The sequence below is a fragment of the Erythrolamprus reginae genome, chromosome 9, assembly GCF_031021105.1.
Source record: "Erythrolamprus reginae isolate rEryReg1 chromosome 9, rEryReg1.hap1, whole genome shotgun sequence".
Taxonomy (NCBI): domain Eukaryota; kingdom Metazoa; phylum Chordata; class Lepidosauria; order Squamata; family Dipsadidae; genus Erythrolamprus; species Erythrolamprus reginae.
This window is the reverse complement of record NC_091958.1, coordinates 31859421-31874452: the sequence shown is the minus strand read 5'-3', so window position 1 is coordinate 31874452 and position 15032 is coordinate 31859421. Positions and strand designations below refer to the sequence as shown.

Below are 15032 nucleotides of genomic sequence, written 5' to 3'. Positions count from 1 at the left end.
CAGAATCATATCAGATTGGGGGGGGGGGATCCAATTCACAGCCAGATTCTGGAGAGAATTTGTCCACACCATTGGTTCCACCCAAGGACTCAGTTCTGCATTCCATCCTTCCACAAATGGAGCAGCAGAAAGAGCTAACACCCTAGTGGAATGGGCTAAGGGCTAGCACCCTTAGATGTTATGTGAGTTACCAGCAGAATGATTGGTCTGAATTGCTGCCTTTTGCAGAAGTAGTGTACAATAATTCTATACACAGCAGCACGGGACTAACCCCTTTCCAGGTTACCAGTGGTCAAGATTTTGTTCCCATGCTGGAACTACCTACAGAACCTCCCTCGTCTATCACGTTGGTGGAGTGGATGGAGAAGCTGAAGAGAGGATGGGAGGATACCAAGGAGGCACTGACGGAGGCAGCGCAAGCCTACAAAAAACAAGCAGAGAAGCACCGATCTCCCCAACCCCCTTTTCGAGTGGGAGATAAAGTTTTCCTGTCTACCAAATACATTTGGTTAAGGCTGCCTTGCAAAAAGCTAGGCCCAAAATTCCTGGGCCCTTTCCCAATAGTGAAAGTAATCAACCCGGTCACAGTGCAGCTTGCGCTGCCTAGAATCCTAGGGAAGATCCACTCTGTATTTCACTACAGCCTGCTTAAGCTGGTGATCGGGTCCAACATTAGGCCACATGCACAGCCACGCCCTTCACCTGTAGTAATTCAGGGGGAACCCTACTAAAAAGTGAAAAAAAAAATTGGATTCCCGCATTTTCCAGGGAAATTTGCAGTACCTAATTCATTGGAAGGGGTACCCTCTGTCGGAGACTACCTGGGTAAAGAGTTGGGATGTCAGTGCTGATAGGATAGTCAAGCAATTCCATGAGAATTATCCGAACAAGCCAAAGGGTCCCGGAGGGGGAAGGTAGGATGGTCTGGAATGGTACTAACCCCTATACCTATTCTATTGTTCTAGGAGACGGGTTTTGCGGAAAGGGAGGCCACCTGTCAAATGCAAACTCATTATGTGAAGTCAAAGGTTGGCCTGACATATTTTGCTAATTAGAGGAACGGGTGGGTGGGTGTGAGATATAGTAACGAACACAGGAAGGAATCAGGAATCCTGTATATTGCACTTGTGGGTGTGGGGTGTGTGATATGAGGTTTTGACCGGATGTAATCTAAGGGACTCAGAGTTGGAATGATCCAAGTCGAATCCAGACATGGCTGTTAATAAATTGTACCCTGAGAGAATCACAGGCATGGAAATGATTTATTTCTCAGAATGCTATTTGGTTCGCTAACACCAGGTTTGCCATTCAATCCAATCTAGGAGTTGGATCAAAATGTTGACTCGGAAGGGTTGCCACAAAGAAGCAGGATGTCAACCTATTCTCCCATACATCTGAGGGCAGGATGAGAAGCAATGGGTGGAAACTAATCAAGGAGAGAAGCAATTTAGAACTAAGGACAAATTTTCTGACAGTGAGAACAATAAACCAGTGGAACAACTTGCCTCCAGACATTGTGGGTGCTCCCATCACTAAGGGCTGTTAACCCCTGCTGTTCTGTTCGGGTCGTATGTGACCCGAAGCCAAGTTTGAGTCCCTGTAAAAAATTTTCCCTGCATATCTGAAACTTGAAATTTCATGTAGTTTCATCATTTCAGGGGTTCTCTCTATGAGAATTTTTTTGGGGGGGTGGGGGGCTTAGTTTTTGCTGGGCAAAAAAAGTTACAAATCTTATGTTCCTGGGTCACCCTGACCCGGACCGAAAACTCTTCATTTGCAGTGCTTATGTTTGGTCTTTTTGAAAGCTTTTTTCACTTGGAAAGTAGTCTGAACATTTCTGCACACAATGATATGAAAATTGAAATGAAAAAAGTAAATCTTATTGGTTTATTTTGCGGATATAATGCACGCCCCCCCCCCGTTTTTGTGAATTTTTTTTCAATTTATGGATAGTTTTGCTTGCAAAATGCATTCTATTTTACTAAAGTTGGTGTGGGATTGGTAGCTTGAACATTTCTGAATATAAGAAAAATATAAAGGAACTGAAAAAAATGATTCTTATTGGTTTTTTAACATCAGAAATAAGGCCTCCCCCCCCCCCCCCTTGGCTGCTTGCAACCATTTTCACTTTTTATTTTTTTATGCTCCAAATCCGAAATATTCTTTAAAATCTTAGGCATTCATTTACTCAATTTAACAATGCTGATCATCAAAAAATATTTTTGGGGTGGTGGCTAATTGTTTTCTGGGCAAAAAAAAATCATAACTTTGAATCTGTTTCTGTTCGTATGTGACCGGACCAAAAATAATTTTTTTAGGTACTTGAATTTAATCTTTTTGAAAACTTTTTCAACTGGAAAACTAGTTTGAACATTTATGAACATAATGATATGAAAATTGAACTGGAAAAATTGAGACTTATATTTTTATTTTGATCAAAAAGCCCCTCCCCCCATCCTTTTTTAATTTCGTGTCAATTTCTATTTTTTAAGGCTACAAATCCCTAAGGAATTTTCCCCCAAAAGGTTTGATATACTAAATTGAACATTTCTGAATATAAGAAAAATATAAATGAACTGAAAAAAATGGTTCTTATTGGTTTATTTTTGCCACAAAAGGGCCACCCCCCCTCGGCCTTGCTGTGTGCCATTATTGTCACTGTTTATACATATTTGTCTAGAAATATTTGGAATATCCTTTTGAAAATCAACCACATTGTAGCCAGAGAACTAATTTTATGAAACAAATCCATTTTACTAAAAAAAAGTATGTAAGTTTGAAATTAACAGCATAATTTTTATATAAATTGAAATAATTGAGGCATACTTTATGTGCAAAATAAACCAATATGCATCAATTTTTCCAGTTCAATTTTCATATCATTATGTTCAGAAATGGTCAAGCTACCAATCCCACACCAACTTTAGTAAAATAGAATGTATTTTGCTAGCAAAACTATCCATAAAGTGAAGACTATTTAAAAAAAACGGGGGGGCGTGCATTTCATCAACAAAATAAACCAATATGCATCAATTTTTCCAGTTCAATTTTCATATCATTATGTTCAGAAATGTTCAAGCTACCAATCCCATACCAACTTTAGTAAAATAGAATGCATTTTGCAAGCAAAACTATCCATAAATTGAAAAAAATTTCACAAAAACAGGGGGGGCGTGCATTATATCCGCAAAATAAACCAATAAGATTTACTTTTTTCATTTCAATTTTCATATCATTGTGTGCAGAAATGTTCAGACTACTTTCCAAGTGAAAAAAGCTTTCAAAAAGACCAAACATAAGCACTGCAAATGAAGAGTTTTCGGTCCGGGTCAGGGTGACCCGGGAACAGATTTGTTACTTTTCTTAAACAGAACAGCAGGGTTAAGAAGAGACCAGACAAACATTGTCTAATGGTATAGGATCTGATGTTTGAGCAGGGGATTGGACTAGTAGACATTTAATAATTCCATCAACACTGTCAGACTTTTTATTAAATCTGCACTTCTATTTCTACTAGTTTTTCTTAAAGAATAGAATAGAATTCTATTGGCCAAGTGTGATTGGACACACAAGGAATTTGTTTTGGTGCATATGCTCTCAGCGTACATAAAATAAAATATACATTTGTCAAGAATCATGTGGTACGACACTTAATGATTGTCAAAGGGGTCAAATAAGCAATGAAGAAGCAATATTAATAAAAATCTTAGGATATAAGCAACACGTTACAGTCATACAGTCAACATGGGAGGAAATGGGTGATAGGAATGATGAGAAAAACTAGTAGAAGTGCAGATTTAGTAGAAAGTCTGACAGTGTTGAGTGAATTATTTGTTTAGTAGAGTGATGGCGTTAGGAAAAAAACTGTTCTTGTGTCTAGTTGTCTTGGTGTGCAGTGCTCTGTAGCGATGTTTTGAGGGTAGGAGTTGAAACAGTTTGTGTCCAGGATGTGAGGGGTCAGTAAATATTTTCCCCGCCCTCTTTTTGACTCATGCAGTATACAGGTCCTCAATGGAAGGCAGGTTGGCAGCAATTGCTTTTTCTGCAGTTCTGGTTGTCCTCTGAAGTCTGTGTCGGTCCTGTTGGGTTGCAGCACCAAACCAGACAGTTATAGAGGTGCAGATGACAGACTCAATGATTCCTCTGTAGAACTGTATCAGCAGCTCCTTGGGCAGTTTGAGCTTCCTGAGCTGGCGCAGAAAGAACATTCTTTGTTGTGCTTTTTTGATGATGTTTTTGAGGTTAGGTGACCATTTTAGGTCTTGAGATATGATAGAACCTAGAAATTTGAAGGTCTCTACTGTTGATACTGTGTTGTCTAGTATTGTGAGAGGTGGAAGGGTGGAAGGGTTTCTCCTAAAGTCTACCACCATTTCTATGGTTTTGAGTGTGTTCAGTTATAGATTGATCTGGTCACACCACAAGGATAATTGTTCAACTTCCCGTCTGTATGCGGATTCATCATTGTCTCGAATGAGTCCAATCACTGATGTATCATCTGCAAACTTCAGTACTTTAACAGATGGATCGTTTGAGATGCAGTCATTAGTGCATAGAGAGAAGTGGTGAGAGTACACAGCCTTGGTGGGCACCTGTGGTAATTGTACATGTATCTGATGTGATTTTTCCTAGCTTCACCTGCTGCTTCCTTTCTGTTAGGAAGCTTGTGATCCACTTACAAGTGTGTTCAGGTACCACTAGCTGATTTAGTTTGGTTAAGAGAATGTCCGGTACGATGGTATTGAATGCTCATTATTCCTATCATCCTTTTCCTCCCACCTAGAACTGTATGACTGTAACTTGTTGCTTGTATCCTAAGATTTTTATTAATATTAATTGTTTCTTCATTGCTTAGTTGACCCCTATGACAATCATTAAGTGTTGTACCACATGATTCTTTACAAATGTATCTTTTTCTTTTATGTACTCTGATTTCATATGCACCAAGACAAATTCCTTGTGTGTCCAATCACACTTGGCCAATAAAATTCTATTCTTCTATTCTATTCTAAGGACTCCTCCAACTCTCTTATTCTAACTTTCATGCCTAAAATAGGACTAAAATTCAGTCCCCTGGCTTCCAATCCCTGCCTTTAACCATCACACCAAAGTGGCCCTCATCTCCAATCCTCCAACCATGTTGGAGATAGCAGCTCCCAGAACTCTAAGCTGGCATTGCCTGTGGCTGGGAATGTTGGAAATCCTAGTATCAACATATCCGGAAGGTCGCAAGTTAGCTGATTTACGTATTCTAAATTGGGAGACATTTCCACAGAAGATAAAGGTGAGTCAATGTGCTTTGTCTACAAACTGATAGGACCTAGTCTAGACAGCTGCTAATAATAGCCTGGGATCTTTAGCTGCAAGCAGAAAGGACAACCTTTGCTATCGTCTGGATTCTTGCATTCCTGAGCTCTTAGCTTGTTGTGTGACAAACCAGATGTGAAGGTACCACTGCCAGCTAGGTCGTTCAATTCTAAGCTTGCTGAGATCTGTCTTCCTCTTCCCCCTCCAGTTCTCCTATGTCATGTTCTTCTGGAGGACCACCAAGATCATGGAAGGTGAGGTAGTGGGAGTTGGCATAGACAGGTGGCTTGTTGGGGTTTGAATGGGCTTGCTCTGGTTTGAGGGAGGCAAAGGGGTTGGCTCCATAGCTTATGATCTGAGTCTCCAGCTCCATCAAGATTCTGAGGGAATGTTTCAGCTCCTGTTCACTAAAAGAAAGAAACAAGGGAAGTGTTAGTTATTGGTCTAGCAAACAAAAATTGCTCCAGTTCTACTTGAAATTATGGCCTGATACTGTTATGTAAGTGTTAGTTATTGGTCTAGCAAACAAAAATTGTTCCAGTTCTACTTGAAATTATGGCCTGATACTGTTATGTTATGTATCCCGTTCCAGGACCCCTCGCAATGATCGGTTTTTCGCGAAGTAGCGCTGCGGAAGTAAAAACACCATCTGCGCATGCGCAGATGGTGTTTTTACTTCCGCCGCAGCAGCGAGGAGCCGAAGATTGGGGTTTCCTCGCCGCCCACGCAAACTCCTCACTGCTGCCGCGCTCGCCGCTTGTCTTGTCCACCCGCCGCTTGTCCGCCGCCTGCCTGCCCGCGCGCCCGCCGCGCGCCCACCCTTCGCCCGCCCACGCCGTTCGCTCGCGCCGCTTCCCAGCTGAGTCCTGAAGCCAGAAGGCAAAGGCGAACTTCCGCGTTTGGCTTCGGGACTCAGCTGAGAAGCGGCGCTGGGGTTTCCCCACCACCCACGCAAACTCCTCGCTGCCGCTCGCCCGCCCTTTGCCCGCCCACGGCGTTCGCTCGCGCCGCTTCCCAGCTGAGTCCTGAAGCGAACTTCCGCGTTTGGCTTCAGGACTCAGCTGGGAAGCGGCGCTGGGGTTTCCCCACCGCCCACGCAAACTCCTCGCTGCCGCTCGCCCGCCCTTCGCCCGCCCACGCCGTTCGCTCGCGCCGCTTCCCAGCTGAGTCCTGAAGCGAACGTCCGCGTTTGGCTTCAGGACTCAGCTGGGAAGCGGCGCTGGGGTTTCCCTGCCGCCCACGCAAACTCCTCGCTGATGCCCGCCGCTCGCCCTCCCGCCAGCAAGAGGGGGAAGACCCAGGGAAGCCGCCCAGCAGCTGATCTGCCCGGCGCCATCTACGCATGCGTGCCCATAGAAAAAAGGGCACGCATGCGCAGATGGTGTTTTTACTTCCGGGTTGAAAAATTGCCATATAGCCGTTTCGCAATGATCGGGATCGCAATACCCGGGGGATCACTGTATATATAGTTGTGTTAAGCCCAGCTAAAGTGAAACTGACCTTTAGATGACCCCATTAACTCCCAACTGTTTTGAAGGGAAATTTGAAACATTCATATTTGGGCGGGCTTTTTCAAGCATTATGGTTTAGGCCAGGGGTGGGTTCCAACTTAGCTTGCTACTGGTGTGCTCCCTCCCACACCAAATGGGCAGGCCTCGTGGGTGCATGCATGGATGTGCAGTAATGAAAAATCCCCCAAAGGCCCAAAGCCCGAAAAAAGGAAAGAAAAAAATAAATTAAAATTATTTTTAAAAAAAAAAAAATTAAAAGATGGCGGCATCCATGGACCAGCACCAACAGATCTGGTTCAGTGAAATCATCTGGATGTAACCAGTAGGTCACTACCAGTTTGGGTGAACTGGTTCAAACTGGGAGGAATTCAACTCTGGTTTAGGCCCTCAGAATTCCTGCCTCAGCAGGGCCTCCAAAGATGCCCCCAACACATGTGACATTGAGCTTGCCACCCCCATCCCAGCCCCCTGAGATCAAACACAATGCTGATACGGCCCTCAATGAAGTTGAGTTTGACACCCCTGCTCTGCAGTCCTTGTTGTTCTTCTGCCTGCCATCCTGTAACCCAAAACATCGTTATCATGCAGGGTAGACCTCTGGTGGGACAAAAGAACCACAACCAGGGAGCAGATAAAGGCAAAGACTCTATGCCCCATGGATTCCATGGCAGTCTGGGAAGTCATCTCTTTAGATCGCGAATGTCCAGCCTCTGGACTTCGATACTCAGAATTCCCACTGGGTTGGGGCTTTCTGAGAGCTGAAATCCACAAGTCTTAAAGTTGCCAAGACTGGACATGCTTTTCTTAGATCCGTGATTCTCAAACTGGAGGTCAGGACCCCTTTGGGGGTCGAAGGACCATTTCACAAGGGTTGCCTAAGACCACTCTTCTCTCCTTCATCGAAAGGATAAACTTCCATGCCCAAAGGCAAGAACACTGGCAATTTAACAGCAGCCCCATTAGCCTAATTACTCCCAGCCACAGGTGATTTCCCTTATTTCCTGTAGTATTTCCGCAGTTGCTCTTTTCTTGACATTGCCCTGCATCTGTGCACATCAATGAATGTCTCCCCTTCTGAATCCACTGATGATAATGATGATGAATCACTCACGGGACAACTCTCTAATGGGCTGCCTGTAATTACCTCTTCTGGGGATCCCATTTCACTTTCACTATCTTCTACAGAAGCTTCGCTGTCGGAAGCTGTCGGCAACAAAACTGGCCTCTGACATTGGGAGGATTCACCCACATCCACCCCCATAGTCCTTGGAGCAGAAGCTGGCCCAGAGCCAACCACAACAGTTATGGTTGGGGGTCACTGTATTAAGGCTGAGAACCACTGTCTTAGATGAACCCTATACTCTGACTGCTGGCTTCAGAAGCTCATGGATTCTGCAGCTGCAGCTTAGGCAAAGAAGGAAGCTGTCCCCACATTTCTCCAATAGTGGATCAAGGTCTGAGTTTCTTCTGGTCACCACCGATCCCGACCAGAAAAGAGAGCTTTACCTGTACATAGTGAATAAAGAAGGGATCTTGTAATCTCGCAGAAGTAGCAACGTGGGAAGCCAACTTGCCATCAGATCAGGACAAGCATGAAACCCTGTAAAATAAGAGGAGACAAAGCATGGGCTTCTTCCGTTAAACCCCCTAGATGGATGAGCTCAGAATTATGGGCATTGAGGTCCTACACACCTAAAGGTTACCAGGTCAGGAAAGTTTTTTGTTTCTGGATTTGTGTACTTACTCTCTGTTCACCATGATAATGGTTATCTCTTATCTCCGCCAAAGTTGTCCTCATCATTTACTTACTGTATTTTTTTTGAATATAAGATGCACTTTAGTGTTTGGAGACAAAAATGGGTGGGGCTACATTCAGTGTATAAGATGCACCCAAATTCTCACCCTTTTAGGTGGTAAAAAGGTGCATCTTATACAATGAAAATCTGATATTTATTTTTATTTACATTTTCTCATATCTTATTTTTTTAAGGCCCCCTATTCCTTTCTTACTATTTTTCTTGCTTTTTTGCCCTTACTTTATTTTGACCCTTTCTCTTTTAGATACCTACTAACTCCTTACTCTTCTACATATATTCAGGATTTCTCTTCAATCCTTCCAAATGTCCTCCCAGTGCAGCTTAATTCTCTTTTCCTTGTCCAATGAAGGCATGACAAGCTCTCCTTCTCTACTTTCATAGAACAGGGTGGGAAGCAGGTTATCCCAGTGGTGAAATCAATTGTTTTTTACTACTGGTTCTGAGAGTGTGGCTTGGTAGGCGTGGCAGGGGAAGGATACTGCAAAATCCCCATTCCTTCCCCCCTCCAGGGGGAGGATATTGAAAATCTCCATTCCTACCCCACTCCAGGGGAAGGATATTGAAAATCTCCATTCCCTCCCCACTCCAGGGGAAGGATACTGCAAAATCTCCATTCCCTCCCCACTCCAGGGGAAGGATAGTGCAAACTCCCCATTCCCTCCCCACTCCAGGGGAAGGATACTGCAAACTCCCCATTCCTACCCCACTCCAGGGGAAGGATATTGAAAATCTCCATTCCCTCCCCACTCCAGGGGAAGGATACTGCAAAATCTCCATTCCCTCCCCACTCCAGGGGAAGGATAGTGCAAAATCCCCATTCCCTCCCCACTCCAGGGGAAGGATACTGCAAAATCCCCATTCCCTCCCCACTCCAAAGGAAGGATACTGCAAAATCCCCATTCCCTTCCCACTCCAGGGGAAGGATACTGCAAAATCCCTATTCCCTTCCCACTCCAGGGGAAGGAAACTGCAAAATCCCCATTCCTTCCCCACTCCAGGGCAAAGATACTGCAAAATCCCCATTCCCTCCCCACTCCAGGGGAAGGATACTGCAAAATCTCCATTCCCTCCCCACTCCAGGAGAAGGATACTGCAAAATCTCCATTCCCTCCACACTCCAGGGGAATGATACTGCAAAATCCCCATTCCCTCCCCATTCCAGGGGAAGGATACTGCAAAATCCCCATTCCCTCCCCACTCCAGGAGAAGGATTCTGCAAAATCCCCATTCCCTCCCCACACCAAGGGAAGGATACTGCAAAATCCCCATCCCCTCCCACTCCAGGGGAAGGATACTGCAAAATCCCCATTCCCTCCCCACTCCAGGGGAAGGATACTGCAAAATCCCCATTCCCTTCCCACTCCAGGGGAAGGATACTGCAAAATCCCCATTCCCTCCCCACTCCAGGGAAAGGATACTGCAAAATCCCCATTCCCTTCCCACTCCAGGGGAGGGATACTGCAAAATCCCCATTCCTTCCCCACTCCAGGGCAAAGATACTGCAAAATCCCCATTCCCTCCCCACTCCAGGGGAAGGATACCGCAAAATCCCCATTCCCTCCACACTCTAGGGGAATGATACTGCAAAATCCCCATTCCCTCCCCACTCCAGGGGAAGGATACTGCAAAATCCCCATTCCCTCCCCACTCCAGGGGAAGGATACTGCAAAATCCCCATTTCCCCCCCCCCACTCCAGGGGAAGGATACTGCAAAATCCCCATTCCCTCCCCACTCCAGGGGAAGGATACTGCAAAATCCCCATTCCCTTCCCACTCCAGGGGAAGGATACTGCAAAATCCCCATTCCTTCCCCACTCCAGGGCAAAGATACTGCAAAATCCCCATTCCCTTCCCACTCCAGGGGAAGGATACTGCAAAATCTCCATTCCCTCCACACTCCAGGGAAGGATACTTCGCCCCGAGTCTGCGGAGAGGGGCGGCATACAAATCTAAATAAATAAATAAATAAATAAATAAAATCCCCATTCCCTCCCCACTCCAGGGGAATGATACTGCAAAATCCCCATTCCCTCCCCACTCCAGGGGAAGGATACTGCAAAATTCCCATCCCCTCCCCACTCCAGGGGAGGGATACTGCAAAATCCCCATTCCCCCCCCCCACTCCAGGGGAAGGATACTGCAAAATCCCCATTCCCTCCCCACTCCAGGGGAAGGATACTGCAAAATCTCCATTCCCTTCCCACTCCAGGGGAAGGATACTGCAAAATCCCCATTCCCTCCCCACTCCAGGGGAAGGATACTGCAAAATCCCCATTCCCTCCCCACACCAGGGGAAGGATACTGCAAAATCCCCATCCCCCCCACTCCAGGGGAAGGATACTGCAAAATCCCCATTCCCTGCCCACTCCAGGGGAAAGATACTGCAAAATCCCCATTCCCTCCCCACTCCAGGGGAAGGATACTGCAAAATCCCCATTCCCTCCCCACTCCAGGGGAAGGATACTGCAAAATCCCCATCCCCCCCTTCAGGGGAAGGATATTGCAAAATCTCCATTCCCTCCTCACTCTGGGGCCAGCCAAAGATGGTATTTGCCGGTTCTCCAAAATACTCCAAATTTCCACTACCGGTTCTCCAGAACCTGTTAGAACCTGCTGGATTTCACTCCTCCGTTATCCTTTCTATCAGCTCAGCTTTGCCTTCGCATCCCTCTTCAACCACATTTTGTGGCATGGCAAGCACAAACTGTTAAGGTCTTGACTCAATTATAAAGGCAACATATTTTCTCAAAGCTGAACTACTCAAGACTGGCTTGATCAGAAAAGAAGTATATCCAGTTAATTAACCCCTTATATCAATGTGGAAAATTTATTTATTTACTTATTTATTCATTCATTCATTCATTCATTCATTCATTCATTCATTCATTCCAATACACAATAATACACAATGAAGGTTATAGAGGATATAGTAGAGAAGAAATACAAGATATAGGCAAGACTATAGGATAAGGGACGGAAGGCACTCTAGTGCGCTTATGTCTGCCTTCACCTAAAAGACTAAAACATCAAGAGAAATGTTTCTTCATAAGATACTCATTGTCTGGGTGGGATTGATCTGTCAGAAAATGTTCAAACAGACCAGTGTTTTCCAAACTTGGCAATTATACAATGGGTGGAGTTCAACTCTCACAATTCTCCAACCAATCTGGACCTTCAGCTCCCAGAATTGTCTTAAAGTTGCCTTAACTGCGGAATATTGTGTGACATGAAAGGTTTTATCATCTTATTGAATGATTGAGTGAGTGAGTGAGTTGGAAGAGACCTTTGAGGTCTTCTAGTCCAGTCTCTTCTTAAAAACCTCTAGTGATGGAGCACCCATGATTTCTGGAGGCAAGCTGTTCCACTGGCTAATTGTCCTCACTGTTAAAATGTTTCTGTTTCATTCCAAGTTGCTTCTCTCCTTGATTAGTTTCCATCCATTGTTACTTGTCCTGCCCTTCAGGTGCTTTGGAGAATAATTTGAGCCCGTCTTCTTTGCGGCAGCCCTCAGATACTGGGATGCTGCTATCATGTCTCTCCTAATTCTTCTTTTCTTTAGACTTTTCTTTTCTTGTTGGCTGCAAAGTCAGGTCTGACCCATTGCAACCCCAGGGACAACGTTCCTCCAGGCCTTCCTGTCCTCTTCCATCCCCCAGAGTCCATTTAAGCTCATGCCGACTGCTTCAGGGGACTCCATCCAGCCACCTCGTTCTCTGTTGTCCCCTCCTTCTTTTGCCCTCAATCTTTCCCAGCATCAGGCTCTTCTCCAGTGAGTCCGTCCTTCTCATTAGGTGGCCAAAGTCTTTGAGATTCCTCTGCAGGATCTGGCCTTCTAAAGAGCAGTCAGGGTGAATCTCCTCAAGGACTAGCTGGTTGGATCGCCTTGCAGTCCAAGGGACTCGCAGGAGTCTTCTCCAGCACCAGAGTTCATCGTTTTTTAGGCTAGCCAGGCCCAAATCTTGCAGCTGTCCTTCATGTGTGAAGTCTCCTGCTTTTGATCATCTTAGTTGCTCTTCTATGAACTTTTGGTTCTTTGACAGTCTGAACTTGAGACAAGGGCACAGGTGAACATTGTACTGGGTTCTCCGTATATGTTCTCCCCTGACATTCAGCCTGGGGACATGATAGGAAAAGATTTCTCCCTTTTGCCAGAGGAAAAGGCCAGCCTCGTAAGATAGGAGGGGAACATGAGGCTGGAATCCCTTCCTTGCTAACTGGGAAAGGTGGCAGGAGTTTCTATCCTTTGCACATTCAAATAGGAGCTTGGCTCTTGAGGCGACAATGTCTGGAACACACCCAGGAGAATCACAAGAATCTAGATTTCTGCAGCTGTCAGAAACACCCTTGCACATTAGAACTGCGGGACATGCCCAGGGGTGGGTTCTGGACTCAGCTTAGGAGAGTCCTTCTCAAATAGTGGGGCAGGGCCCGCCAGGGGGTGCAGACCAATGTTGGGGGGCAGGTGTGACCCCGGGGAATATGCATGGTCCCTCTCGATCAATTCCCCTGACAGGGAATGTTTTCCCAGTTGTACGGTGCTCCGAACCCAGAAGAGAAGGCAGCCAGAAGGGGTAAGGAGGGGCTGCATGGGTTCTCGTTGTTCTTGGCAGGCACTAGGGTAGCCATGAATGGTGTGGCAAACCTGCTGCTGGAAGAGGAGAAGCATGCTCTGCAACTGGGCAAAAGCTTCGAACGGCACCCTAAAGCCTCCTTCCACACCATTCGCTGGGAGTGCCTAGCAGAAGTGGCGCTTATGGGGCAGGCCAGTAACTCCAAAACACCGGCTTGATTATGCTGGCCTGGCCCTGTGTCAAAAGAGGGCCCTAATCATGGGAGCCTATGCCTGCCTAACTGAAAACAGGCTCCACTGAGTTGAGAGGTAAGTGGGCAGAGCAGCCTTCCCCAGCCAATAGTTTGCTTGCAGCCTATAATAAGTAATATACCGTAATAAATATTAACACTAAAATTCCATTGGGGCCCAGATTGGAGAGTTGGTGTGTGTGTGTGTGAAATGTTTACTTCTTCCTAAAGGTGGCGTAACAAAATAATTGAGAAGCACTGATTCAGAGACATCGCTAGGCTAGCCAGGTAGGAAAGTTTTAGCAGTTTGCTAAAACTTCTCTGGCATTCTAGACGTTTGAGGGATGCAACACAGCAGTTGTATATTTAGAAAAGCCTTCTGTGGCCCAGAGGGCTTCATGGCAGTGGAATGTTACAGAAAGAGACGATCAAAAGTACACCTTGTTCCTGCAAAGAAACCACTTCGCTATGCCAGAGAATTCAAGAAAGATAGAGACGCTCTGCAGAATGACTAAAGAACTGAGGTTGTACAGGTTGTCTTTCAGAGCTCGGGAAAAGAATCTTAGTGATTATTTATGGTGTGGCTCATGGGCCGATTGAGCAAGGGAGACTCAAAGAATGCGTCACCATCACCCCTGAGAAATCAAGGCTCCAAAGGAGAATATCTTGAAAGAAGAGTCATCCCTGATCAGTTTTCCTAGCTTTATATAGCCTGATTTGGATCTCGGGGTTCAACATTTGTGTTTTGAACCACTGAAGTATGGAAGCTGAACTTTCCTTCACACTCATTGTGAACCCAACCAGAGATTTATTTATTTATTTATTTATTTATTATTTAGATTTGTATGCCGCCCCTCTCCGCAGACTCGATGCCTGTCTGTGGCGCCCAGCCGCAGCACAACTCTACAAGGCATGAAGTGAAGGTGCCCAGGTCTCAGTATCAGTTAAATGCATATAATCTCCCCCTGCTTCTGTTCTGCAGAGGTACGATGTTCCCATAAAGCCATCTTTGTCACACCATCTAATTTTCCAATACAGTGGTACCTCTGCCTAAGAACGGCTACTTAAGAACTTTTCTAGATAAGAACCGGGTGTTCAAGATTTTTTTGCCTCTACTTAAGAACCATTTTCTACTTAAGAACCCGCAAAGGCCCCCCCTCGCTACAGCCGAAAGATGATGGCCCAAAGTTAGCTGTGGATCGAGGAGGATGCCCAAGTTGCGTACCCTCTCTGAGGGGGTCAGAATCCCCCCCAAGTAATGGACGGACAGATGGAAGTGTCCTTGGGAGGCAGAATCCACAACTCCATCTTGTCAGGGTTGTGTCTGAGTCTGTTAACACTCATACAGACTCTAACAGCCTCCAGACACCAGCACATCATTTCCACTGCTTCACTGAATGGACACAGTGTGGAAATGTATAGCTTAATATCATTACTCATGTTACATCATGTTAGTCTATTCTATCATCCTTTTCCAAGAGGTTTAAGTGAGAGGCCAATCTTATAGTCAGCCGGCTGTTGCTTTTCTTTGCTCCTAATGGGTGGACCAGGATTAGAGCCAAGGTGGAGCAGCAGGTAGAGTGCATTACTGCAGGCC

General features: G+C 45.5%; 1 protein-coding gene across 1 annotated transcript in view; it reads right to left on the bottom strand.

Annotated features, from left to right (window-relative positions):
- Positions 1–5476: 5476 nt before the first annotated feature.
- The window catches only part of MSS51 (MSS51 mitochondrial translational activator), a 73842-nt gene continuing 64286 nt past the window's right edge, over positions 5477–15032 (bottom strand). The window contains exons 6-7 of the mRNA XM_070761695.1: positions 8325–8418; positions 5477–5714 (exon numbers count right to left, since the gene is read on the bottom strand). Coding sequence (XP_070617796.1) covers positions 5477–5714; positions 8325–8418 — 332 coding nt within the window. The remainder of the gene's footprint in view (positions 5715–8324; positions 8419–15032) is intronic.